The sequence below is a fragment of the Crocodylus siamensis genome, chromosome 7 (genome assembly GCF_052110815.1).
Source record: "Crocodylus siamensis isolate JL-2025a chromosome 7, ASM5211081v1, whole genome shotgun sequence".
In the NCBI taxonomy this organism is placed as follows: domain Eukaryota; kingdom Metazoa; phylum Chordata; order Crocodylia; family Crocodylidae; genus Crocodylus; species Crocodylus siamensis.
The window spans coordinates 48,706,498-48,733,073 of record NC_143401.1 but is presented as its reverse complement, the minus strand read 5'-3'; the positions used below and the strand labels follow the sequence as shown (position 1 = coordinate 48,733,073).

Here is a 26,576-nt window from a genome sequence, read left to right as displayed (position 1 = left end):
ACTCTTAAATCTGATGCTACATCGATCCAGGCCTTAGACCAGGTTCTGTTATTTTTAAATAGGTCTATGTGCAATGACCTTCAGTTCTATTGCAGGCTTTTGGATTGGCTTATTTTTGTTTTTGTGCAAAAATATTTATAAACACACACAGATACACACCATGGTCATCTCCATGGTCATTGTTATCATTCTCGCTGGCTCTGTGTGTGTGTGTGTGTGTGTGTGTGTGTGTGTATCTTTACATCTTGTTTGACACTCTGCCAGGTGGCCTCTGTGGTTTGTTTGGCAGATCAAAGCACACTAAATACCCATTATGCAGTTCGCACTGTGCATCTGCACACCCCTGCACCCATCTCCATACCCGCACCCACTGCCCTCCTCAGAGGGCTTGCACCTGAAAAAGTCTATGCCAGACTCCTCTTGACAAAATCAGATCTGCCATTTCTTTCCCATCATCCTCTTCTTCCTGTAGTACCAGTACATTTCACTTAGTCCCACTTTAATACAGTCCTCAACTGTGGGGTCCCGGAAAAACCACAGTAAGATGCAGGAGGTGGTAAGGGCAAGGGAAAGACTGTCTCCCATGGATATACTCCCTGGTGACAGTTTAAACGCTGTGTGGGAGCAAATCTTCCACAAAAACCCACAGAAGGAACACAGTGATCTGAATTGGCAGGTAGCCCACTGGGTGCTTCCTGTCATAGACAATGCATAAGTGTTGATAGTGGGGGAGCACATCATCATGCTGTTGCTGCCCCCACTACTGCTAGCCCTATGCCCCATGATTGGCATAACAATTGCAGCACCTCTGCTGTCACTCCTGCTGCTGCCAGACCCTGGCTCCTGCAGCCCCATGCCCTGTGCCCTCCATAGGTGCAGAAATCTGGGAGGGTACATGCCCCTCTGCCCCGCCCCCACATTTTGCCTATGCTTCCTGTGCAGGCACTGAAAAAAACGGGGGCTGGGAGACCCACCAAACTCCCACAGGCAAACCTGCTAATGGAAGGAGGAAACAGTCAACCACTTTCTTTGGAGCTGCCCATATGCCAGGGAGGTGTGGTAGAGAGTAAGCAAGCACTGTTCAGCCACCTGACCAAGCAGCAAGGAACCCCCACAGCCTACTTCAACAGCAGTTCATCTCCTGCTTCAGAAATGCCCTGTGGAACATCAGGAACCTGTTCACGTACAGACACACAGTCCTCCCAGTTGAAAACTGTGTCGGAATGGGGGTGAGCAAGTTACAGTTGTACTATTAGAACAGGGGTTTTCAAACTTTTTTAATAAGTGTACCCCTGGTGGCCCCCTTTTTAATAAGCGTACCCCCAGGGGCGGTGGCAAGCAGCCAGATGTGGAGGGGGGAGGTGGTGAGCGTAGGGCAGCTGCGATGGCTGCTGCTCCTGGCACCACCACCCAGGAGGAGAGTGAGCTGAGCTTGGGGGCTGGGCTCCTGCCCCCTCTCCCTTTCCCTGCCTTCCCTTCCCACTGTGAGCAGTTGGCACTCATGGCCCCCGGCACTGTGTGCACCTGTTGCCTGCCTGAACATGTGGGGTGCATGCAGCCCATGATGGGGCCACACTGCATTGCACTGCACCAGCAGGCCCCAGCACACATGGGGCTGGGGGGGGTGGCTGAATGCAGAGTGGCGGTAGCCAACGCATGCAAGCTTCCCCCAACCCCCGTGTCCAGCTGGGTGGGTGACACCTGCGCAGCAGTGCAGGATGTTGCATGGCAGCGCTCCACCCCCGTTCACCCGCACATACCCCTTAGGGCCTTCTCAAGTACCCCCAGGGGTACATGTACCCCAAGTTGACATCCCATGCATTAGAAGATGGAAAGAAACAATAGGGAGAAAACCGTGGAAGACGTAAAATGTAAGACGGAAAGAGAAAGAATTGCACAGACTGTGCAAAAATGAGATCAATGGAGAGGAGAAAACAATGACAAGGAAAATGATGATGACTATAAGGAGGAATACAACAATAAAGACTCAGAAGCAGTGGAGCCATAAAAGGACTGGGGAAAGAAACAGAGATGTTGTAAGGCGGGTGAGGGAAGGAGAGGAGAGGGGTGGGAAAGGGGGCACAGAGTAGTTTTTGCATGATTGTAATGAGTAAAGGAGATGGCCATGGACAAGCAGGTAATGTTATTGTAATGGAGATGACGATGGTAAACGGTAGATGTGTGTTATGAACTATCAACTGAACTGTATAGGTTACAAAACAGGACAGTAAAGATATAGGTGTACATGTATGAATACGTATGTATGTGTGTATATGTGCATACATATGTGTGTGTGTGTATTGCAAATAAAAAAAGTTTGTATTTTCTCTAAGTAGATGCTAAAGTGCTACTTAAAAGTGTGTTCAGGAATAACTTGTGCTAAAACTTGCAGCAGTATCAAAAGTAACATGCATTAATTCTGGATAAGTTTAGTGTATGGATACTATATGCAAATTACTACAGTTATGTTCAGTCTCAAGTTCAGCATTTTCAAATTTCTTTCTCACTTCCATGTGTTTAGGGAAAACATGGTCTGACAGTAAAAAGAGGGGGAAGCAGCTACAGGGAAGCTGGGGAGAGGCAGAGATCAAAGGGTTTATCTGATCCCCCAGATTTATTTTCCCTACTGTAGTATTGAGGCAGACAAATCTAATGCAAGCTTCCAATAATTAAATTATTTACCTGAAAAACTGTAACAAATTTATATATTGTCCATGTAAAAAAAATCTAATTTTAGGGGGATCATCTTATATTTGAGGAAATACAGTATCTAAGTAGGTGCCAGCTGCTTATTATCTCAGGCTCTGCAACCTTCTAATTCTACTGCCCAGTCCTACTCTCAGTAACGTTATCTGGCCCCTGTTACAGGCAACAATTGGAAATTGTGGTTTCCACTTTGCCCTAGGTGCTCAGTCATGTCCCTATATTACCATGCAGTATTAAAGTTAGAACATGCTCTGAGCAGTCGCACATTAAGAGTTAATATGATCTCTGACATGCACAGCTCTGACTTGCTGCTAGAGGTCTGAGGAGTAGGGATAGTAGCTACTAGCCAAGAGCATAGGTTCCATCCCTGCTTGTGGAGACAGGGCTGTCCACCCTCCTGAGCCAAGCCCAGACAGTTGATCTGGCACCAGGAGCTCCACTGACCCCTGCTGACTCGATCCCAACCTTCCCCAGAGAGGGCTGGGCCTTTCTCCTAGTGCAGGGGTAGGCAACGTTTTTTGCCCGGAGTGCCAAAATCCCCAATGCCTACCTTGGAAGGTGCCGGAATGCAGGCATGCCAGAAAAGCAAAACGAGGGCAGGGGGCACATGGCAGGATACATTGCATATTAGTATAGTTAAAAATCATAAATGTTGCCCTTTTTTATGGTGATACCAGATTGTCTAAAAATTGTAAACCTGGTGACGATAAATAAAACTTGATACTCCCTTTGATCTTGTGTCTTTGTTTTGTGTGGGTCCCCCCACAACAGCCCCCCAGCTCTCTTGTGCCCCTTGCCCCCCACCCAAAGCTCCTGCTCCCCAGCACTGCTGCCCCTTGCCCCTCACCCAAAGCCCCTGCCCCCCAGCCCCTTAAACCCAGCTGTGCTCCCTGCCCTGCTGCCCTCCCCTGGGCCCTCCAGAGCGGCAGTGCAAAGAGGGGCCACACAGGGAAGCTGCCTGCTGCTGCAAGCTCTGCGCTGCCTGGGTCACACTTCCCCTGTGTGCATGGGAGCAGCATGGGCAGCATGCAGGGTTGTGCCCCTCACTGCTGTCCCCGCCTGCAGGGGAAGTGTGGCCAGGGCAGCAGGGAGCTCAGAGCAGCAGGCAGCTTTGTGCCCCCTGCTGAGCCCTGCCGCACCAGGTTCCACTCACTGCTCTGCAGAAGTGGTGCTGAGGGCAGCACAGCAGGAAACATTGCCAGTATCTGCTGCCTCCCTTAAGCCTGGGGCTGGGGCTGGGGCTGGGGCTGGGGCGGGGCGGGGCGGGGAGGCAGCAGCTGTTTGTAGCCTGGCTGCAGCCAGCCCAGGTTCTGGGGTAGCTACTGCTAGCCATGGTGCCCAGGCTGCTTGCAGCAGGGTTTGCAGCCTCCCAGACACCTGCTGGGAGCAACCCAGGCTCCTAGCTGGCAGCAGCTACCCAGAGCCAGGACTGTCTGCAGCCAGGAGGCTGCAAAAAGCTGCTGCCTCCCTGCCCCAGCCCCAATTTATGACAATGAAAATGGCCTTGCATGCCATGATCGGCGCGCACGCCAGGGGTTGCCGACCCGTCCTAGCAGCAGGCAAAATCCACAGAAAAGTTTAATTAATAAATCGCTCCTGATTTCTTGTTCATCAACATTCTAATAATGCAGCAGCCCAAATATTAGGGCTGCATCTATTTTTTTACTCAAACAGTTCAAACTGCCACTGATTAAACAATACCATTTCTTCCCTTATGTACTGTCCTGCAGTTCAAACAATGGAAGGGTCCACTTCAAGGTTTTCTTATATAAAGTTATAACCATTGCCAATACAGACATTTCAGTTATTTGTTATACATTTTGAGTCATCAGTGCATATTGAATACAACTGGGTGTCTCAGACTCCGTTTGTGAGCAAGGTTCTCACACAAGCTGTACGGATTTATGTTTGCTGCTGTAGCTGTTCCTAGCCACATTCACTTTCTAGGAGTCCATATGAAGGCAGGTATAAAGGTCTGAGGCATAGGCAGTCTTCTTCATTCCCTCCTGTTGAGACTGTTCATCACTTTTCCTCTAACTGCTTCCAAAATTAATGTTAATTGGAACATTAGCCTATTACACTGGAGGACTGACCAGTATCTAAAAATAGAACTGATAGATGCAAGATGGTGGTACAGTATCCCTACAGCATATATTAGCTTTTTGGATTTAACATTCAAATATTATTAGCAAGCTCGTCAAAACACACATTGTTGTCCCAGTGAAAAAGTAGTAGTATGCATTAGGATCATAGGGAAGGGACCTCATGTGGTCATCTAGTCCAGCCCCCTGCTTAAGGCAGGTTCTTTCCTAACTTGACCATCCCAGCCAAGTCTATGTCTAACCTGCTTTTGAAAACCTCCAGGAATGCCAATTACACAGTTTCTCTAGGTAGCCTGTTCCAATGCTTGATCACCCTCATAGTCAGAAAATTCCTCCAGCCTAAATTTCCCTGCTGCAGCTTGAGGCCATTGCTTCAAGTCCTATCCCCTACAGCCACAGAGAAATGCCTGTTTCAGGGGTGAGCAATTATTTGGGCCTGTGGGGCACACAGGCAGTTTTGGAGAGCTGTTGTGAGCCGGTCAACACCTCCCCGCCCCCCCACAACCACAACAGCCCAGAGCCCACATGCTGTATGGCTCCTCCCCACCACTGCCACCAGCATCCAGTAGAAGCTGTGTGCACAGCCCTCGCGCTGGTTTATCCTGGACTCACTCTGGCTGCAGCGGACCAGCTCTGGACTATCTGGGACATGAACAGAGCATGCACCGGCAGCTGGGGGGCATGGCTACGTTGGCAGTGGTGGAAGACCAGCAACATTTAGCTGGCAGCTCCTGCAGATGCTGCTGGCACTGTTGGCAGCAGGCGGAGAGAGGGGTGGTGAGTGCTGACCAGGGGTTGGCGACCACCCGCAGACACTGACAGCAGCGACCAGAGGCAATCAGGGACTGCCCGCAGATGCCGCTGGCACTGTTAGCAGCGGGGTGGCGAGCGGCAACTACCCACAGGCACCGCTGACACTGTCAGCAGCATCTTTTTGCAGGGGTTGCACCCATGCATCATCCCTGATCCGGGACCCACTCCCACAGCCCTGGCCCTGGGCTGCCCCTGGACTAACCTGCCCACAATGAGCAGTGGCAGTGTCTGAGCAAAAGCTGCTGCTGGGAATGGGGGAAAATTGGCTGCCTTCCTCTTGCTACTGCTGGGCCCTTCTTGCTGTACCTGCCTGGTACAGCCTTGCTGTACTGTGCGGCTGCCCCACTGGCAGTAGTGACCATAGCAGAGAGGAGCTTCAGGACAGCCTGGGCACAGGCTCCAGGTGGCTGCCGCAGGTTCTGCCTAGCCACCACCACTGCTACTGCTCATAGTGGGCAGGTAGGCTGACCTGGGATTGGGGCTCCGTGTGCAGGTCCCAGCTGGTCTGGAGCTGGTCTGCTCTTGTCGGGGAGGTGTGAAGCCGGAGTGGGGTGGGGTAGGCCACGGCTGTGCACATGGGTCCCCACCAATCTCCATGGGGCCAGGGCCAGGGCCAGGGCTGGCAGCAGCCAAAAGAAGCGGCCACTGCCTGGGCTGCCTAGAACTGGAGTCCAGCTCTGGAGCTGCCCCAGCCCCGCTGTGTGCCCAGGGGTGGCGGGGTGCACCACGGGCCAGATAGCACCTGGGCCAGACAGAACCGAGGGACCCAGTGCAGGCTGGACAAAGTCCCTTTGCTGGCCAAATCTGGCCTATCCCCATCATCATCATTGCCTTTCAGATATTTGAAGACTGTTATCAAATCCCCCTCAGTCTTTTCTCCAGACTAAATAACCCTAATTATTTCTGACTTTCCTTATGTCATGTTTCCAAGGCCTCTAATAATTTTTATTGCCCTGTGTTGGACTCTTTCCAAACTGTACACATCCTTCTTCAAGTGTGGGGTCCAAAACTAGATACAGTACTTCAGGTGAGGCTGGGAGTAGATTTGTGTAACCAAAGCACACAAATGTACCCTGAATGGAGCTGTGCACACAAATAACTTGCTGTAGTTCTTTTACAACAGAGTTTTGAATAAAAGGGGGTTTGGGAGTGTTACAAACTTTCACATCTCAAAGTAAGTTATTCCTTAAGGCTAGGTGCAGACTTTCAAAAAGCCAGCGGCAGAACTGATCTAAGGGATGCAGTTTTCTGTACGTGACGTAGTGAACAAAATGCACATTCACCCTTTGCCGGGGGGAGGGGCAAATTTTTAAACCAGTCTGTAAGTGCCAGACTTCTGTTCTGTTTCCAATCATTTATACCAGTAAAAGTGTAATGTCTGTACCTGGCCTAAGACTCTTGCTTTTTTTTGTCTGGACATAAATGCTAGCCACATCAGTCCCTTGTATGCAACTTATGTTAACTAGGATAATTTTATTTCATTAGCTTACTAGGATTTGTAGTTTCTGGCAGACTCTGAATGACTGACCTGTAGCCAAAATTTGCTAAAAAAGAATATTCTCCAGTATACAGTTGATCTTCCTACACATCGCTGAAGATGCGTCTCTGGAGATGAAGACGCATCTAACCTCTGGGTTAACTGACCCCTGACAGTCCAGTTCCAACTTAATTTATTGCAATGTTATTAATCTCAATAGAGTAACTTAAATAAAATTAGTTACTCTTGATATGCTCTAATGTTTAGGACAATGATTCTCAACCATGGTGCCACCTGAAAGGTAAAAGCTGGCATTTTCAGTGGGATGCATTTTCAGTGGGATGCCTTTAGTCTAAAAACTGCTGGCATGCTAGTCTAAAAACTAGGGGGAAAATCGGGGTCTAGATGTCATTTGTGTTTAGAAATCTGCATGGCTGCTCAGTCACCTTTCCTGGATATGAGAAAATGCAAGGAGGAGCAGGGAGGGTCACTCTCTTTGAGCATGTTGATAAATTCCCCAGAGTCTATTTAACTATCTGCTTAAAGGCATTAATAGGAAATAAATTACTTGCCAGAAACCTGATGGAAAGGAATGTGACCTCTTCAATCAGGAAATGTTATTTTTTCTGCATCTACTTTAACTCTCAGAGAACCAGCAGTTCCTTACTCAAGTTTCACCTTCATCGGTTAAGTCTGTTCACAGTAATTTTTCTGCAAACCTAACTTAATTCCTTGTTCAGGAATAGGGTTTTATCCCTACTTAATGAAACAAATGACAGAGTTAATTCCTATCCACAGAATCTTCCAAAACAACTTGATTTAAAGAATTACTGACTCACTAGAAATAGTCAATATATAAAAAAAACTTAGATGAGGACCCCCTCCCCTCAAAAAAAAAGAAAGAAAGAATCAGATCTATTTCTTAATAATCATGATCCTGATACATTAACAGTAAAGAACTATCTTCAATCTCAAACAACATGCCATCGGACATAAAGGAATCTATTTCTTATCTAGTGGAAGAGACAACATTGTTAAACAAAAGCTGTTACTGAATTGTAGACCACAGTTAGCATAAGACTAACATGATAGCCATTCTTGGCATAGTAACCAGACTGGGTAGCTACCTGAAATACAGTTTGCAAGTGGATTTTACCTTGGCTTTGATAAAGTAGAACCTAGGTGAAAAAATAACTAGATGCCAGATGGAAAAACAAATGGCTATCTCTGTTATCACATGAATGGGAAGTATCAAGTGAAGTTTGGTAAGAGAATAACTAAGTGAATACATTACTTAGTGATGCAGACAAGGTAAGTTAACTCAGTAGCAAACATATCTAGGTTGGATATATCAAGAACTATAACAGATACCAAGGCTATATTTACAATAAAAAGAAATATGAATATTGGAACATTGGTCATACCAGAGTGAGGGTTGACTTAATGCAAGGAAATATAAGATTATCTTTTGGGAAGAATAACTCATAGTACAGATGTAACTGAAATGTGTTTTTTTATACGGCAATGATTTTGAAGTAAGGGTGTAACAGGATGTTACCTCATATACTATTCTATTTTCTCCTTTCCTTGGGCAAGGTAAACACTACAGTTATCATAGGTAAGTGGTAGGGGAGACATGGGGGGGCATGTGCCCCCCCAACAGGGCTGTTCCTACCGCTGGCAGTGTCTACAGATGCTCGGCATGACCCCCCCAACAGGACCATCTTTGCTGCCACCACCACTGGCAGTGACTGCAGGAGCTTGCCAGCTCTACCCCTGCCGCTGCTGGCTTCTGCAGCTGCCCCCCAGACTCAGGAGGCACAAGTCACCCATGACCAGGGGTGATGTGCAGGGGGTGCACACGGGTGTACATGCACTTCCTAAGTGTGGCGGTACACCCCCTGTGGGTAGTTGCTGCTTGCTACCTGCCGCCGACACTGCCGGTGGTCCGTGATCCCCACTGGCTGCTGCCAATGCTGCCAGTGGTGTCTGCGGGTGGTTGCCGACACACAGTCAGCTCTTGCCCTGCTCCCCCCCCAGTGCTGGCAGTGTCTGCAGGAGTTCCACCACTTATCGCAGCTCTACTCCCACTGCTACGCTCCTACCACTGCCGTGCCCCCCAGCCATGGGGTCACATGTCATTCATGCCCAGTTATTAATTTACTTTCCCCCTACTAAATTAGCTTTTTAACATAAAATAGCATTTATATTTAAAAACCCCTCATTCCGTCTCTAGAACAAACAATCACTGTGTCTCAAGATCCCTTCTACACCTTTACCCTGGTATCAGCATGGTCAGTGACTGTTTTCCCCATCACCATTACATGACATTGATCACCTGCACAAGCTCAAACACATCGCTTGTTAGGTGGCTAACTAGCCACAGCTACAGCTGAACTCCAGTCTCCTTAAAGGGCATGCCTATGTGGTGGCATAGTGAATAATAGAAGTTAGTGAATTTGGTTATTCGAATCTGGTCTCAAAAAAAATCCCACTATGTTAAAATTGCTCTATAGACAAGAATTATTATAAAACATCTACACTGAAAATTATTCTGGATAAAGATGACATAATTCTCATTTTTTCAAATGGGCATAAAGAAGATATATTTAGGTTAGAAACCACAAAAAGCATTTTGAAATTAAAAGCAATCAAACTATGGAGAACTTTGCCATTTGAAGGAATAAAATATTAGAGATATTTAAGCAAGTTACAAAAATGTAGCATAGATTCTGTCCTGTCCAATGAATGAAGTCCAGCTAGTTTAGAAGGTTCCATTAAACCGTGTAATCAAATTATGCATTTGTTTTCTCTCATCTTTCTTGTATCAAAATCTCTTACAATGTCACCTGAAGAGTAAAGGGATCTCACTGAAGTCAATGTACGTCTCTCTATTAGTTGCAAGAGTAGCTTGATCAAACCTTCTGATCAGAACAAGCAGAAATGTGAGAAATGTAGTGTTGTATTTAATCTGTAACATCTACTGTTATAGAAAAAAATATTTAATTTAAGATAGAGAATTACTGTTTTATTATTTTGCCCCAAAAATGGTAGGTTGGGGACAGGACAGAAATAGAAATGGACCCCAGGGTCAAGCAATGTCTTTTTGAGGATACTTATCCAAATTTGTGGGGCATATTGATACATTAATATGTGAAAAGGGTTTATGTAAGTGCTAATAAAAACTTAAGAGTGTTGTATTACTGAAGATATACTATGGTTTAGAGCTCAAAGGAAGAAAGTAAGACCTAGGTGACAGGGCACTGTCCAGGGAGGCTGAAGATGTGGGTTTTATTTGTGACTCTGGAACTACTCCGTTGTCTTTGGACTTTAAAAAATCCTGGCTGTATTATTAACCATTGTGACCCCAAATAAGTTTCTTCACTATGTCTGTATCTTCTGCTATCTTTTGCCTATTACGATTATAAACTTGTCAGGAGTTCTTTCTCACCACGTTTGAATGATGCCTAGTACAATGACACTCCCATCTGAGTCAAGGCTGCTAGGTGCTACCATATTATGAATAATAACAAGGAAGATAGATTCTCTGTGTCTAACAGGGTTCTCATGTGTCCATGCCCCTTTTGCTTATTTAAATATCTTTTAGTGACATTTTTAACCCAAGCAGGGCAGGAAAGCTGCAACTTGGAAGCTTATATGACTATTCATTCAACTGGCATCACAAATGAATGTGAATTCAATACACTGAAAAAGAAGATCACAAAGGGATTCAACAATATTCTTTATAGATTTTACTATTATTAAAACTAATGGAGCTGTAACATGGAGAATTATAGCTATAGTCAGCAACTGTAGACAAGGTCAAAGTACTTGCTGCTGTTTTGCGGAAGCAGCATAGACCCATGTGCTTAGGCTATTTTTGTGTTTAGGCTGTTTTTAGTTATTAGCATTTTTATTTGTATTTTATTGTATTTGTAGGAGGACCAGTTATGGACCAGGACCCCATTGTGCTACGCACTGTACTAAACCACTGTACTAAAACTCCTTGCCCCAAAATGTAGTCCTCATCTCAAAGAGCTTGAAATCCAAGTTTAAGGCAAGGTATAAAAAAGATGGATGCTGAGAAAGGGAAGTGCAAGAAACTAATTAGAATATAATTCAGCATGAGATCATATTACTGGTCTAACCCATTATAAAGCTTTCTATAGGCATCATGTCAAGGGTTTCCAGTGAAACTTTTGAATGAGGAAGTCCTGTGCAATTTGCAGAAATTTGAAATGATTTTGTTGTTTTAAATTGAGGAGGAAAGCTCTGGGGTTATAGAGCTGATGCGAATTTAGTTTGCCTTATTTTCTATATACAAAACCAGTAGAAATTTACATTTAAAAACAACCCTGAAAAAATGTTATTCATGCTGAAAAGCCAAACACTCAAAAGGTATAAAATGCCAAAATTAAGGTTGCCCAAGCAAGAATAATTTACCCCCCTTGTGCATATGCATTATGAGACGGTCTTAACTTGTAATCACATGCTGCTGCTTCCATAGGACTCCTGTCTCTTTCAAGGCACAACTTAGAAGGTGTTCACATATTTTTTTCAGAGTAGATTAGGTTATTGTTCATGTGAATTCTGTAAAACCTGGAAAGTGTATAGATTCTCAACCAGAGTGCCATGGCACCCTGAGGTGCCTTGAAACAATGCTGGTAGCTGTGTTGGTCTAAGACAAACAGGAATGCAAAAATATAGAACTCTTGGTATCATTTCTGAAACAAGAGTTCTAGATTTGTGCATTTTTTGAAAAAATGCTAGTAGCACTGTTAGGTTTACAAACACGATTAATAAGATAAAGCCAGAAATTTCAAATAGAAATCCATAGTTATGATCTTTCTGAGTTATTTGCAACAAAGAAACTGCTCTATTATTTTTCTGAAGTAAAAAAAAAAGAGTGAAAACTAAGAGCTGGCATTTTCCAAGGGGTCAAAAGGATGAGAACCCCTGGTATATAGAAAATAAAGCAAGACACACTCGAAAGAGAAGGGATAGCCTTTTAGTGAAATTAACTGCATAACTAGGAACTTGCTGGCCTGCCCATGTGTTTTTAGTCCAATAATGGTAAATCATTTATACAAACTTTTTTTTTTTGCAAATGGCTATTACTAACTTAATGTTAATTTTCTGGATGCTCACCTTGAGACCTGATTATTCATGATTGGAATAGAAGGCTATGGCTGTTCCCTGCCTACTGCAAAAAGATGCTTTGGTCTAAAGGCAAGTATTTACTTTTGGGAGTTTTAAAAGAATTAATACTGACTTTGCTGTTATCTCACAGTAGCAAATTAATTTGTGTTTCCCCCTTAATTTTCACAGCTGTAAAATGGGAATAATAGTTCCTAAAGTTAATATTGCTTTCCATGGCAGTGGTGCAGTTAACTTACCCATTACCAAGGGTAATGTTTGTCTCTTTTGGAGTCTAGTGCACCATTACCACACAGCAGATGCTGTTACTACATTTTAAACATCAGAGTAAAGACAAAGTAGCTCTTTATAACCATCACAAATTTGTATCTGAGTAATTTGTACACCATGAGGGAAAGGGAGTTGAAAAATATTAAGGAAAATTGTAGTCCCTTTGGAATCAGTGTCACTGAAAGGATAGTATAAATAATGGAGTATGCAAGATGCTAAGGCAGTGTCCACATGTGCATGGATGTTTGGTTCCCTGAGGACAAGTAGTGACAGTGCACCTTGTGCTGCTGGTAGTAGTCTCTGGAAAATGTCTGTGCCATGTGTGCTCTGGTGTGTGGCATGTTACCCTGGGCGGGGTAGGGTAGGCTGCCCCCAGCAGCCTTACCTGGGGTCCTGGGAGCCTCCCGGGCCTACAGCAGCAGCAATCCTGCCATGCAGAGCCTGGCTGGCAGTCAGGAGTGTGGCTTTGGCCACCCTGGCTCTGGTTTTGAGCAGTGTGTGCTGCCCCCCTGTGTGCTGTTGGTTTTTTTCTGCTGGTTTTTTTGACCCCTGGATATCCAGGAGTCAGCCCCTCCCCCCACGCTACTCCCCTGCAGCGCAAACACCCCAATCAATGCATGTGGCGCTGAAGTCCGCACCCAACTGGATGTGGCCTAAATGGCTTTTAACTGATCAAGTGCCGGGTGAAGTAGAATGTTTGTTGGCTAGCTGACCATTATCATCACAATCTTTTTCCAGTTATATGAAAAAAAGATGGAAGACAAGACACTGTGACTTTGGGGATCAACCGAACCTTTTGTTGCTTGCCTACCGAGTTGGAAAATTCAGTGCTTTTTGCCTAACCTTTCCATGCAGATCCCTGGCGGCAGGGCAGAGGCAAGCGTTTCAAGCTGGTTTCAGGTGATTAGCCGTTCAGGGTGCGGTTTGCGTGGAGAGAGCTCCCTGGAGTGGGTGCACAGGCAGGGAGGTTAGTTTTCTCCTGGCGGGGACTGGCTGGCTCCTCTTGTGTCTTCTTCCAGGTCTGGATTATTGAATGGATCATTTGCTCCCTTCCCTGCAGCCTCGAGGCACTTGCAAACCCTGTTCTTACAAACCTTTAGTTCTTCAAAACACACGAAGCAAGACCTGTCCCCAGACTGCACCAAGGGCAAGCACGAGGGCTTCCCCGCGGGCAGGAGGCATCCTCGAGACCGACTACATCAGGTAGTCGGGCCGCGCGGGCGTGACGGGAGGTCGCAGTCCAGAGCTGCCCCCTGCGCGTGGCGGTCGCCATCTTCGTGCCCGCAGGCAGCTGCGGCAGCGCCAGCTCAGCCGCCCCGCGCAGTCACCATGGCAAGGCCATGTTCATTGACAAACACTGGCGCGGAGAGGTAGCGCCGCCTGGAAGGGCTCCTCCAACAGGAGCGAGACGGTGACCTCAGCCGCTATGAGTCATTCTGCGGGGACTTGAGGGGAAAACAAGACCCCGCGCGGCGGGTCTGGCCGGCCCGGGCCGAGGAGGCGGCGGCAGGACCGCTCCCCTCTGGGGGGTGTAGCAGCGCTGGGAGGGGGCAGCCCCATCTTGCCCGAGCGCCTGCCCAGGCCTCCCCGCAGCCGCCCGCGCCCCCGGACTCTTTGCCGAGCCGGAACGACGCCCCCGCCCTCCCGCGCCGTCTGGCGGAGGGAGACGGTGCGTTGTGCCGGTCGCCATGGCAGTGGGCTGCGTGGGCGGAGTGGTCGGGGCAGCAGTTCGGTGGTGAGCAGTCCCCGCCCCCTCCCGCGCCTCAGTGTTTGTGTCCGGCTGGCGGCGGCGGCGCCCGGGGCGTGCGGCTCCAACAACCCGCCGCAGGGGCGCTCCCCTCCCCCCGGGCGGCGCGGCCATGGGCGGCCCGTAGCGGTGCGGAGCGGCTGGTGCGGTTCCTGCGCGGTAGCGGCCATGGCGGTGGTGGAGACGCGGCCGGAGCTGGTGGGGAAGCGGTTCCTGTGTGTCGGCGGCTGCGAGGAGCCGGCGGAGCGCGGGGACGGCGGGCGCTGGAGAGCCGGCGTCATCCGCGCAGTGTCCCAGCGCGACTCGCTCAGCCCCGAGCTGGCGGTAAGCGGCCCGGCCCGGCCCGGCCCTGGGGTCTGTGCGGCGCCCCGTGTGCGAGGGGCGCGGGGGCGCTGCGGCGGCTCTGCGGGCGCATCCCCCGGGCGGCGGCCGCCATGGAGCCGGGCAGGGGTGCGATGGGAGCAGCCCGCGGCCGGGACGGGATCGCGGCGCTGCCTTCCCTGGGCTTCGTGGTCCGAGGGTGCGGGGGCGGCTCTGGCCGGGGGAAACACGAGCAGGGTCTTCCCGCGGCTGAGCGGGGCCGGGGGCGGGTCGAAGCCTCCCGCGGCGCCGTCACCTGCCCGGGGAGCGCGGGGTGCTCGTGCCACCCGCTCCGGAGCGTGTTTGGCAGGAGTTGTTCAGGAGCTGCTGCTGGGGTGGGGGGTCTGCTGATGTAATAGGGGTGACGTGCTTGCTTTTGGACATCCCGGGGCTTCTGCTTTATTTTAGGAAGGGGCAGTTGTGAGCCTGCGTCTGTTCCGTGTTTTTCTGGTCCAAGTGCTAGCACTCAAAACTGGGTGTCCTCACCGCTGCACAGGGTGAGAGGCTCACCTCTGTCCTTGTGTTGATCTAAATTCTGCTCATAGGTGTTCGCCAGTGTGAGGTTTGTCAGAAAACCTCTTCCCTTGTTTTTCCTAAGTAGTACTGTAGAGTACACCTCCCATCAAGGGGACACATGTATTTAGCAGCAGTGCTTGAAGAACTTGACAGCACTTACCAGCTAGCTAATATTAATCAGTTTGCATCAGGAAGGACTGGTGGTGAAGACTGGAAGGATGCTGCCTTCTGACTTGAGGACTATATTTGTCATGTTGTTTATAGCCTGGTGTAGGTATACCACAATTGTAGGTATGGTCTGCCATTCCTGTAATATATTAAGCTCTTCTCAGTCTGTTTAGTACATTTATTTTGCAAGACTGTGTGGAAAGTTCTGTCATCTCTGTTTTACAGATGGGGAGACAAGGCGTCAAGTGAATAAGGGTTTGTCTGCATTGCATGGAGTAGGACTGCATAGAGGTACCCAACTTAGCTTGTGTTCTGGAAGCAATAGATCTGCATGAGCGCCGTGTGTTAACCTTGGTCATAGCGCTGCATAAACATGGCTGTACTGCTTTTGGTATGCAAGTTAGTTTGGGTATCTTTACATAGCATTGCAATGTGTTTTCTAGGTGTATCTGAAATGAGCTGTCCAAAATTTCACAGTCAGTCAATGGGGGACCTGGAATTAAACCCAGATTTTCCAGGTCTCAGATTAGCAGCCGAACCACTGGGACATCCTTTCTCTAGGTAGATGCTGTAGAGGTTATGCAGCATTAATGGTATATTTCCCTGCAACTTAGGGGGAATGTTCAAATGAATATAAGAACAAAGAGGAGCAGGACACTTGGAAGAAAGAATTATGAGTTATGGTAATAAGTTCGTGGCATTGTTTGCGTGGATTGAATTTTTCTTTGCGTTTGACCAGTACTGGCATCTGATTAGTGAATGCTTACTCATATGAAAGCCCCCTTTTTACTCCTCCTGTAAAAAAAGAAAAACTTTTCTCCCTTCTCCCCTGGGTCCATGCCTGTTTAGCTGCTACCATGGATGGGATGTTTGTTTTTTATCATCCTATCACAGCTTTTCTTTTAGGTGGTCTTCTCTCTTACTACTCATTGGCAGAGTGAAATATTGTTTTTTTGATAGTGGAATTGATACCCATGGGGCTCTGAATGGTATTGTGATGGGGGCAATTTTTGTCAGTTTTTTTATTGTCCTGGCATCTGAAAGCTGTGAGCTTTGGATAAGCACAAGGGCTGTTGATGGCTTGAGGAAGACAACTACTAAATCGCCTCATTTGTTGTAAGACTTTACAGTTGTATGGGACTAAGAATTATTTTAATGCAAGCTTCATATATGGATGGCCTAGGTTCCCTGCTCATCGGAAGTATGCCAGTGGGTTTTCAAGGCTTTATTTTTATATATATACACTTCATCCCATGGAAAATGGTTATTTTTCATAGGTAAATCCTGAAATATTCCTGCGTAATTGACATAAAAAACTGATCTTCTTGTCAATATAGTAAACAGACACGAACCCAACAAAACAATTCTAAAATACCAAAGTTCAGGCAGTTTTAAAATGATCAACTCTGATCACCGACCAATTGCAACCACTATTTTCAACCAATCAAACTTAGTTGATGGGTGAGTCTACACGTCATTGTACAGCAACTTTCCTGTGGCACTATGCTTTAGTACTTCCTTCTGCATTCCAGTTGTCAACTGGAACCTCCAGAAGGAAGTACTAAAGCATGGCACAGTATGGGTGGTTACTGCGCTGTGCGCATGGTGCATGGTTAGATTTCACCACAACGTTGTGGTAGTGGTGCGCTATACCAGGGGAGCACACCACTAGCTCACTGTAGCTGTCGATCACATGTATTCCCACATCACTGTAGTGTGCTGTACAGCAACATAGCACATCGCTATGTTGCTGTAGGGCAACATGTAGACGCATCCAATGAGACTAAAAATGGGATTAGTTCCCCTTTGCTGCCTTGTAAATGTGAATTATTACCAGCTACATTACAATAATGAAAAATATGCTAATTTGTACAGAATGTGAACAGAAGTACTATGTAAATGGTAATACTTTAAAGTAGAGTCTAAGTAAAACTGAAAAATATTGCAGTGTCCTTTCCCATTCTGTTATGGAAGTATTATTTTCCCCCATTATCTTATAACTTTACGAGTGGCAAGGAGCGTGGCCAAATCAACTGGCAGTGATAGCCATCCTACTGGCTGATGTCTTGGAAAATGAACCCGATACCTCCTACCATGTACAAAGCCTCCTCTTGACCCAGAATCATAACTCATGGCTATTCCAAAAATATTCTTGTTCACACCATAGTGAACTCCAGGCGCTCCATGGAACTGAGCGTATGTGTGCGATAACTAATTACTCTATGGTACGCTCAAATAAGGTTAAATAAATCTGTATATAGTTTAAGGGTCTGGCTGGACTCCTTTAATGTAGGGGATCCTCAAACATTTTTTATAATATGAACCACAGCGTAATAGTTTAACAAACCTAACTTCTCATTTATGAATGCATGCACCTCCCCCTATGTTCTGATCATGGCACTGGTCCTTAAGAGAAGTTCCTAGGAATGACTACCACTAGAGGCAAGTGAGAGAGCACTGTATCTTTATTTCTAACTGAGTTTAAAGACTTCCATGTGCTGTTAGTGGTGATGAGCTTGGACACTTGGAGAATCAGCCAGCAAAAAGAAGGTGGAGTCAGCCCAGGATTTGCTTGCTTTCTACTCAGCTGTAGCAGTTGCTCTCCTTGTTTGTGAAATACTTGTTTAAATCAATATTATTAGGATCAAACTTACAATTGTAATTGAGAGACGGCTTACCTGTCTTTCTGGGTTCTATTGCTGTAAAAATGTGTTCTTAAAAGGACATCTGATGAACTTAGAAATAAGCTAAAAGCTGTTTGGGGTACTATAAACTTCCCCTAAGTTCTGCCTATTTTTTTTTCAAAACAGGAAAAGTGTTATGAACTCTCTTTTAATACAAAAAAAGGAGAAACTAGGAAATAGGCTTTTTAAATTGAAGGTACCTTATTTAAAAAGTTTAACAACTTTTATTGAAAATTGTATATATAAATCATGATAAACTTGTAGTGAATTTTGCTAGTATTCTGTTTTCTACATGACAGTGCTAAACTTAGGAATAGTGTTTCATGATGAGCAGATGTTATAAACTTTACTAATTGTGTGGAAGGCATACATAACCTTAACAACAAAAAACTAGCTTGTTAAAGGAAACACTTAATTTTTGGAGTAAAGGAACCATCTGCGGGCTTTTGCACAACATTTTGCTTTATCATGCAGTTTTTTTTTCTGCTGTTGTTTTGCTTGGTATTTACCAAATAATGTACAGGAAGTAATATTGGAGCAAAATTATAGTAAAAGTTTTGAAAAAACTGACCTCTTGCATTTTAAATTCACATATCATCAAATGAGAAACCTGGGAATTGTGCCAAAGGTATTTTTTGTAAACATGACTTGTGAGGAGTAGTAAGAGTGAGCTTGTGTGCCTTTCCTCCAACTGCACTTTTCCTCCTCAGTATTTCTAGCAGTGGAATCAAAATGTAGACAAGTGACATACACTGCTTTGATTAGATGATCATAATTACAGTTAATTAAAAATAAAGACAAAATATTCCATAGACTTAAGTTTCTTGTGGCTAAGCTGACAACACTGAAAACCAATCACTTGTATTTTTTACTAGTTTCTCTTTTTTATGTAACACATCTAATCTTTTTGATCTAATGAAACTATTTTTCATGGAAGATACCTTGATTATATTATTATGATCCAAAACAATTCTGCAAAAGTGAGAGTCCCTCCCCCACTTCCATATGTTAATTTTAGTGCAGTAAAATCCTTGTTGGATTTTTAGGTCATGTTCTACCTGTTAGTCTTTTGCTCACTTTCCTAATAGCTGCTTTGCGATCTGGGGTGTTAGAAGAAAAAATAGATTTTATAAATTTGTTAAGCATATTTCATCTCACACATCAGAATAGCTGATTTTTTTTTTTCTATTTCTATTTGAAGTTTGCTTTCTAAAAATTTATAGGGTTTTGGGGTATGAAAGGAGTTGGAGAAATAGGATGTACTGAAAGTATTAGTTGCAGAAAAAAGCTTCATATAAAACTTGGACATAGGAGGGGATGAAACTTTTAATGTGTTGTGCGAGGTAAGGCTAGCAAAAGGCCAGCTACTGTATTCTCTCATGTACAACATGCACTTTCCTGCACCTCCCCCTCCACCCCCCCCCAAAAAAAATCAGTACCTTAAATTTGGGGGGCATGTTTTAGGTGGGGAAGATGGTTTTCTCTGCTGGAAAAGTAGCAAGGTTGGAGACACTGTGCATGCTATATGGTTGCCAAGATGGCAGTCCTTTATTAACCCACTCGCAATCATAGCTATAGGTTGAGCACTGTAGCTTGTGCCTGAAGCAATAAGTGAGCTGGTAGTAATATCTGGAGGAGGCTTATGATATGAAAACAACATTTTATTATGGGAAATTAGATAAAGCGCTGCTTACAGTAAAAAAACAAATGGTCTTGCTACTGCCCTTCCAATGGTTTGGAGTCTAAGCTTGTGTGATATCATGGAATAAGTCTTCCTGGGAACATTGTGTGTCTAGGAAGTGTAGCATCCCAGGAGGTAGTCTGAGTGAGGAAGATGGCAGCAGAAACTTCATGTCCTAGGTAAGATTAGATTTGGTTGTTAACAAGGCTCAACAAATATATTTTAACACCTATTAACTAGAGGCCAATGCAAAAGATGAGCTGCTTTCAGTTTGGAGATGAATCCAGGAGCAAGTTCTTGTGAAGGACATGGGCTTCTCACACTAGTTATGGGAAGAGGTGGTGAGCCCTATAACGGCTGTCCTTGGATCTGGTAAGGGATGATATGGAACACGTCTCCCTCTCCCATATGAACCTTGGTTAGTAGGTATGGGAAATTAGAGAAAAACAGGCAAGAATAAAGATTGCAATTCTTTTTTCTTCTCTTTTATTAATTCTCAAAGGACTTCAATAAACTGACAAAGATCTGGACATTTTGCGCATAAGTATAACATTCTTCTTGGAAAAAATGAAGATAAGAATCTTGTCAACTTCAGTGTCATTGTGGATAAAAGTAAAAATTATAAAATATATTGCTGCATAAATGAAAGAAAGAAACTTGCCTCTCCCTCTTTAACCCTTTTTAACAGTAATGGTGGAAGAGTGAGTTTTGTCACCTGTTTTATCTGCCATTGCCACCACAACTACTAAAAAGTCATTTATTTTCTGCTGAAGTCATTAAGAGGAACATATAGACCAGAGTGATTTAACAAAACATTCATAAACAGGCTTATACTCTTAACAAAATACACAGCAGGATATGAGTAGTTCAGTCTTTGAACTTCAGTAGGAATAAATGTATATCGAATCAATAAATAAACTTTGAAGTTGGATGGTTGGAAAGCATTTCTTTCCTTCTATGATTATGCTTTGAATGTTGAAAGTACTGAGAAACATTCTTAGGTTATATCTAGGGTTGGTTGCACTTCCAGCTCTATCAATAAGACCTTATATTACAGGTGTCTAATAAATGCAGTTACCCTCAAATATATGTGATATTGTTCCAACTTTACTTTGTAAAAAATAAAATTTGAAAGAAAGTGGATTGGTAAGAGTTGGTCAGATAGCTAATATTTCAGAGGTGCCTTTTCAGGCATTTGAGTAAACTTTTTAAACAGAAACAAAAAAAGAGTTTGCTTCACTTTATGTAGCCAAGATTTGCAAGATGTAATAAAGGTGAGACCAGTTACTTAAATTCCATCCTTCCAGAATTCCCTTGATAATCTTTTGAAACTTTTTGTCCCAGAATAAGGGATGGAAGAAACGAAGTATTTTTCATGACGAGAGTAGTGCAGTATCAGAGGGATGATATGTTTTTTTTTCCTGCAGAAGTGTACGTCTTAGTTAATTTGTGTAAGAATTGCAGGGGTTATACTGGAATGGGAAGGAGGAGGGGAAACTGATAATTATGTTCCAAACCGTGTCCACATGATAAGCTCCACCTATTTGAGATGCTACTCTCAGTAGATTGTGGACAAGTTAAAATGTGACTGTCTGCAAGCCAGGGTCTCCTGGAATTCTGGGGTTTGATTGCCTAAAATGAAGCTCTGATGTCTTGTTAGATTTCTTGACTTAGGGAAAAATAGTATTATCATCACAAATACATACGATTGGAGTAACCAAATGAATTTTCACTTCCTAATGATACTGCTTCTATGAACACTGAAAATAATTGAGATTTAAAGTGTAATCATTAGTGGTCAGGATTGAAGTACATTGAGATGAATGAGCTGTTAGTAATTTCCGTTGTTGTCTTAGGCTTTCTATAGACTGACAGTATCATTACATCAATTGTAGTCTCTTCATGTCCTTAAGATTTTCCCCACAAACAGTTCAAGTGGAGACTAAGACCATTCCTTTGTGAGACACTAAATAAGCTAATGGTGTGAAGTCAGTACAAAGATTTGTCTTAATTTTGAGTGTACTGTGTAGATATGGCCTCACTTGTGGCCTAAAGAAAGCTGAGATTGTTTAGAATAAGAAAGTATCTTTTGGGGATGTCAGTATTTTGGTTTTCCAATCGATTTTTCTTCAAATATTCTTTGGCTGATATTAATTGCTTGGGTTCTGTCCGCTGCTGTTACTGTCCCTAAGAATAAGTGGAGTAAAGGACCTTGTTATTTACTAATTAGGGTATCAGTGGGCATATTTCTGGCAGCTATGCTGTTAGCAATACCCAAGTTAGATCCAGTATGGCTATGTGAATAGCAATCCCTTCATTGTAGACCTACTTGTACTATATTTGACTGTTTTCATTATTTTGGGCTGCAGTGCAAATAGTGGCATATATCAAAATGTGTTGTTATTTCCATATATTTTTAAGAAGAATTTATTTTCCTTAATTTGGAAAGTGAAAATTCTAAGTGTTAATTGACCTGTAATACTGTGGTAGAAAAGTACTGTTTTGGGAAGGATAGTTATGGAGTTGTTTGGGATTAGAGGGCAGGAATAAAGTGACACCATCACAAGCTCCACATACTTGCCAGAATTAAAATGCTGCTTACATGGTTCAGAATAAACATTGGCTGAGAATTGTGTGAAAACTCAAGTAGACATTGAATTGGGTACACCTTGGCTGACTTCCTGAAGGCTTTTCTTTTTATTTCTTCTTTTTTTCCAGCCATCAGGGATAGACTGTTTTGTAAATGAGGATAGCTTAAATTCCACAGCATAAGATTTCAGCCACTGTGGAAAAGGAACCGCTTGCCGAGTTGCTGCCAGCTGGCCCACTCCAAGCCTTAAGTACAGTGTGTGGTGGGTGTGTGTGTGGTGGGGAAAGAGTAGGAAATGAATGTATGGGGAGCCGTTAACAAAGGTGGATTACTTTTAAACAATACATTTCCAGCTGGTTTCCTGTAGTTGAAGGTTTTTGTTTATTCTCTATGGTAGATGGTGGCTTTTGCCTATGTTACACTTACTACGTAAATTCTTTTAAAGAGGGCTGTATGCATGTCTTATGGACATTTCAGGCTGTTTTACAGAAATAAGAATCACTGGAATGGCTTAAAATATATTAACTGCAGAGATCCGCCCAGATAGTTCATGTTGTTTGTTTGTTTTTATTATTTTGCATAGTTGTGGGCAGAATATGCTGCAGTTGTATACATACTCGATTTACCTGTAATGTGGACTGTGACCACAGCTGGATAATGAAGGTCTGTTTTAGGTAAAGGACTACCATAATGAGGTCAAAACAGGAAGGAGGGAGAGGAAGGGGGAATACATGTGTAGAAGGTTCAGCTATCAAAAAGTTGGAGAACATTATGTATTGATCTAGAAATTCACTTCTTATACCCCTCCTTCCAGTTTTCAAAGCCAAAAAAGAAAACACAAACTACAGCGTAGTTTAACGAGAAGAATTGTGGCTAATGTTGCGAATAACCCAGCAGAGCTGGCAAGCCAAGCTCGGGGTTGCGGTCGTGGTGGTACGGCCGAGTGGTGGCTATTGGCACGGACAGGTGGGAGTTTGGTGCGATGGAGTCTGAGGCACGAAGGCGTAACGGTTGCAAATAAAGTAGATTTATTGACTTACGCTTTGAAGGCGTAGGTATTGATGTCTTCAGTTACAGTTGTACAACACGAATACAACAGAGGGGGTCTGTTGGCCCACAGGGTTCAGTCCGAAGACCTAGTCCCAGGGCTGGTCAACAGCTCATAAACTGGGATAAAACGAACCGGACGTAAACTGTAACACACGGTCGTGACGCCAGTCCAGGATGGACAATCGGATGATCGATGAACGGATGCCGAGGTCGAAGAGCCAGTCGAGGTATAATGAGAGTTCAAAGGGTGGTCCGAAATCGTAGTCGAGTTGAATGAGCCGAAGGTTGAATGCCAGTAGATCAGAACCGAAAAGCAAAGTCGAAACGAACCGAGAGGCAATCGAGGAGGAGACCAAAAGACCTAAGGGTCTAGCTAAAAGACAGTGCTGTGACAAGCAGTCACTGACTCTAGCTAGGTGAGTCGTCTCTGGTACAGTATCTGGCAAGCCAGTCTATGCCACAGAGCTCCCGGGTCTCCCCCGAGGGAGGGTCTGACTAACTTCTTAAAGCAGTCCTGTGGCCAATCAGGCTGCTTGACTGAATGAATTTTCTAGAAGGGTGACCTCACTTCAGTTGTTCTCTGAGCATGCCCAGCCGCCAGCTGTCTGAGGCAACTGAGTCTGCGCCAGAGAAAAACTAGGTCAGCCCTGATTGACAGGCCAAGAGGTCGCGCAAAGGACACCTGCAAGGCCCCTCGCCATGGCGCATGCCTGGCAGCTTCTGTCTTGGCAGCATACTCAGAGCAAATTTCTCTGACAGCTGTCATTTGGAAATACTTGATTACTACTGTTTAGTGATTGGAGAAAAGCTTCCAGACAACAAGAGATGTCTAGCTAACTTGTCCTAGAATTTGCCTATGTGTATCAACATCTTGACCTCAAGGGCAGCCCTAATGCCCCCTGGAGCCCCAGTAACTCCTGCCCCACTCTGGCTCCGCAGGGTACCCTCCCACTTCTTTCTTGCGTGCTAGGCCTTGATGGAATTTATATTATTGCAGGAAGCTGCCCCAGGGTGGTATAGTGAACCTGAGTCCCTCGACTGTCATGTGCTCCATCTATGCAGCTGGCACCAGCCTTGCCCTCGGGCACTAAATCATCTTTAGTGGCTTCCATCCTCCCTTGTAGCCACAGCCATGGCTCACAGATTTTACTTGGTATCACTTTGGAGGGGCCCCCAACACAGCACTTTGCTCCCTCAGGCCTCAAACCTTGTTGGGTCTTCATCCTTCCTGGCTTTGGACCCTTTTCTCTGGCTATACCTCCTCAACCTAGGTCTGTTGCTTCAGACTTAGGCTTCTGGGCCTCTGGCCCTGGTCTCGCCCTTCTTGGACTGCTTGGGCTCCTGGGGTCTTTGACGTAGGCTGGGCTGCTGTCATGCTGTTCAGCCCTTTAAGCTGTTCATTGTTTGCAGAGCTCTATTCTGGGTGCCTTTCAGGTACCCCTGTAGCATCTATAATACCCCTGTAGCCACAGCTTGGTCCTCTGGTCTTAAACATAACACAAATATAAGCAAACCACTTCTCCAAACTAAACTTTCCCCCCACTCTGGGTCAGTGCTCCACCACAAGCCATACTTCCCCTTTTAACTGCTCTCTCTGGTGTCCCTGTGTAGTTTGAGTGTCTAGGCCTGTTTCCTGAAATATTCCTATTTGTTTCTGTAATTACTATTTTTTCATAGTAAAGAAACATGAAAGCTAAGAACTGGCATTTTCTGAGGGCTGTCTTGAATCTAACAAGGTGAGAATCACTGGCCTATTAACAAAACTACATACTTCAGTTATGTTTCTGTCTTCCTGTAGTTTTCTTGTGTAAGTGATCCCTCTGGGAAAGGAATGGGTACCATATAATAGAAGTATGATGGAAAACATACCCTAAGGTGCATGATGGAAAATATTGTCTGTTTCTCTCTCTCTCTTTTGAGTTTATTTTGGCAGAGGAAAGATCTGCAGGAGTTCAAATACCTAGAGGAGAACTAATTTGCTGTTGATAGAATGGTGTAATTTATCTTCCTTATTGATTTGTTCGCGTTGATTTGTTAAATTGGCAAACTTAAATTTCTGTACTGTAAATTGGTGCAATCTGTGGTAGGTGCTCTGGGAATCATGGTAGCTTCATATTACTTGATTTTCACCAGCTGCTAAAACCAGTAAATGAATGAAAACGTAGATTCTTCAGTAAGAATAAGGTGTGAAAAAACAAAGGATTATTTTACTCCTTTTTGTTTTAATATGGTAATGTTTTGACTAGAATAACATTTTAAGAAATGAGGTGTTTCATGCTAAAAGTTAAGATCGTTTTTGGGTGACTCCTTTTATTGGACCAGTTGTCGGACACAAGGTACCTTTCCATAGGTCTGGGGAAAAAATCCTCATCCTTTGCATGTTTCCTGGACCATCACTGCTGTGGTATCTTTCTCACCGTACCACCACCACTTGCTTCATACTTGTATATACTATAGTAACCAAATTGTTATGGATTCTTTTGCTAGTTCCCTGCAGCTTACCCAGGGAGTTAGAAGTCAATGTAGGGATATTGAGTAAAAAGGAGAATCCTATAGGTTATTAATGACACTGGGTTTCCATATTAACAGTTTTCTCACTGTTTGAGTAGCATAATGTTAAAGTGGTTTCAACATTATTTGTTCTGAATTAATATGTTCTCTCTTTTAGAACTTGAAATCTTAATTTTATTAACTTGAGTAATAATTTAGCTGGGAACAAAACTGAAAAAAACTAAACAAATGGGTACTTTGATCAAGGGCCCTCCTGTTACCAACTGTTGCCTCAAACAGCTGTTTTCTGGTATAGCTGATCTTTCTGAATCCCCATCAATATTACCCTTTATACATAGTTTAAAATGTAGTAAAAACACTATGCACATATTTTTGACGTAATAACACCTCCCTGATTCTACGCACAGTCAAGCTTCACTTGCTTCTGTAATGGGATTTTTGCTTTTTGATTCTGCTCAGTTAAAAGTATAGTAATAATTGTATGAGGTTTATGAGAAGCTTATAAAATACTCAGAATGATGAGTACTTGTATTAAATGCTTTACTTGCCATTTTGTAGGGTTTTTTTCCCTTCTGAAGATTTCTTCTGCTTATTTTCCTGTCTTTTTGTTTTTAACAAACTGAAAATTGGTAGTACTTTGTGGCCTCAAAATATATTAAGTGTCACATGAAGATGCCATTTTACTGTAACAGTATTATTCATTGAGTTTAACTTCCAGAATCTGTTTGTTCTGAAGTTGTAGTT

General features: G+C 44.4%; 2 protein-coding genes across 3 annotated transcripts in view; one reads left to right on the top strand and one right to left on the bottom strand.

The window, feature by feature from the left end:
- The window catches only part of REEP3 (receptor accessory protein 3), a 129,762-nt gene extending 115,901 nt beyond the window's left edge, over positions 1 to 13,861 (bottom strand). The window contains exon 1 of the mRNA XM_090058306.1: positions 13,369 to 13,861. Within this exon, the coding sequence (XP_089914432.1) occupies positions 13,369 to 13,376 (8 nt within the window). The 5' untranslated portion in view covers positions 13,377 to 13,861. The remainder of the gene's footprint in view (positions 1 to 13,368) is intronic.
- Positions 13,862 to 14,033: 172 nt separating this feature from the next.
- JMJD1C (jumonji domain containing 1C) overlaps positions 14,034 to 26,576 on the top strand; it is a 255,790-nt gene continuing 243,247 nt past the window's right edge. Inside the window, exon 1 of one of the 2 annotated variants that reach the window (XM_090058298.1) lies at positions 14,034 to 14,596. In XM_090058298.1, coding sequence (XP_089914424.1) covers positions 14,441 to 14,596 — 156 coding nt within the window. In that variant the 5' untranslated portion in view covers positions 14,034 to 14,440. The remainder of the gene's footprint in view (positions 14,597 to 26,576) is intronic. The other variant, XM_090058297.1, reaches the window with a different exon arrangement.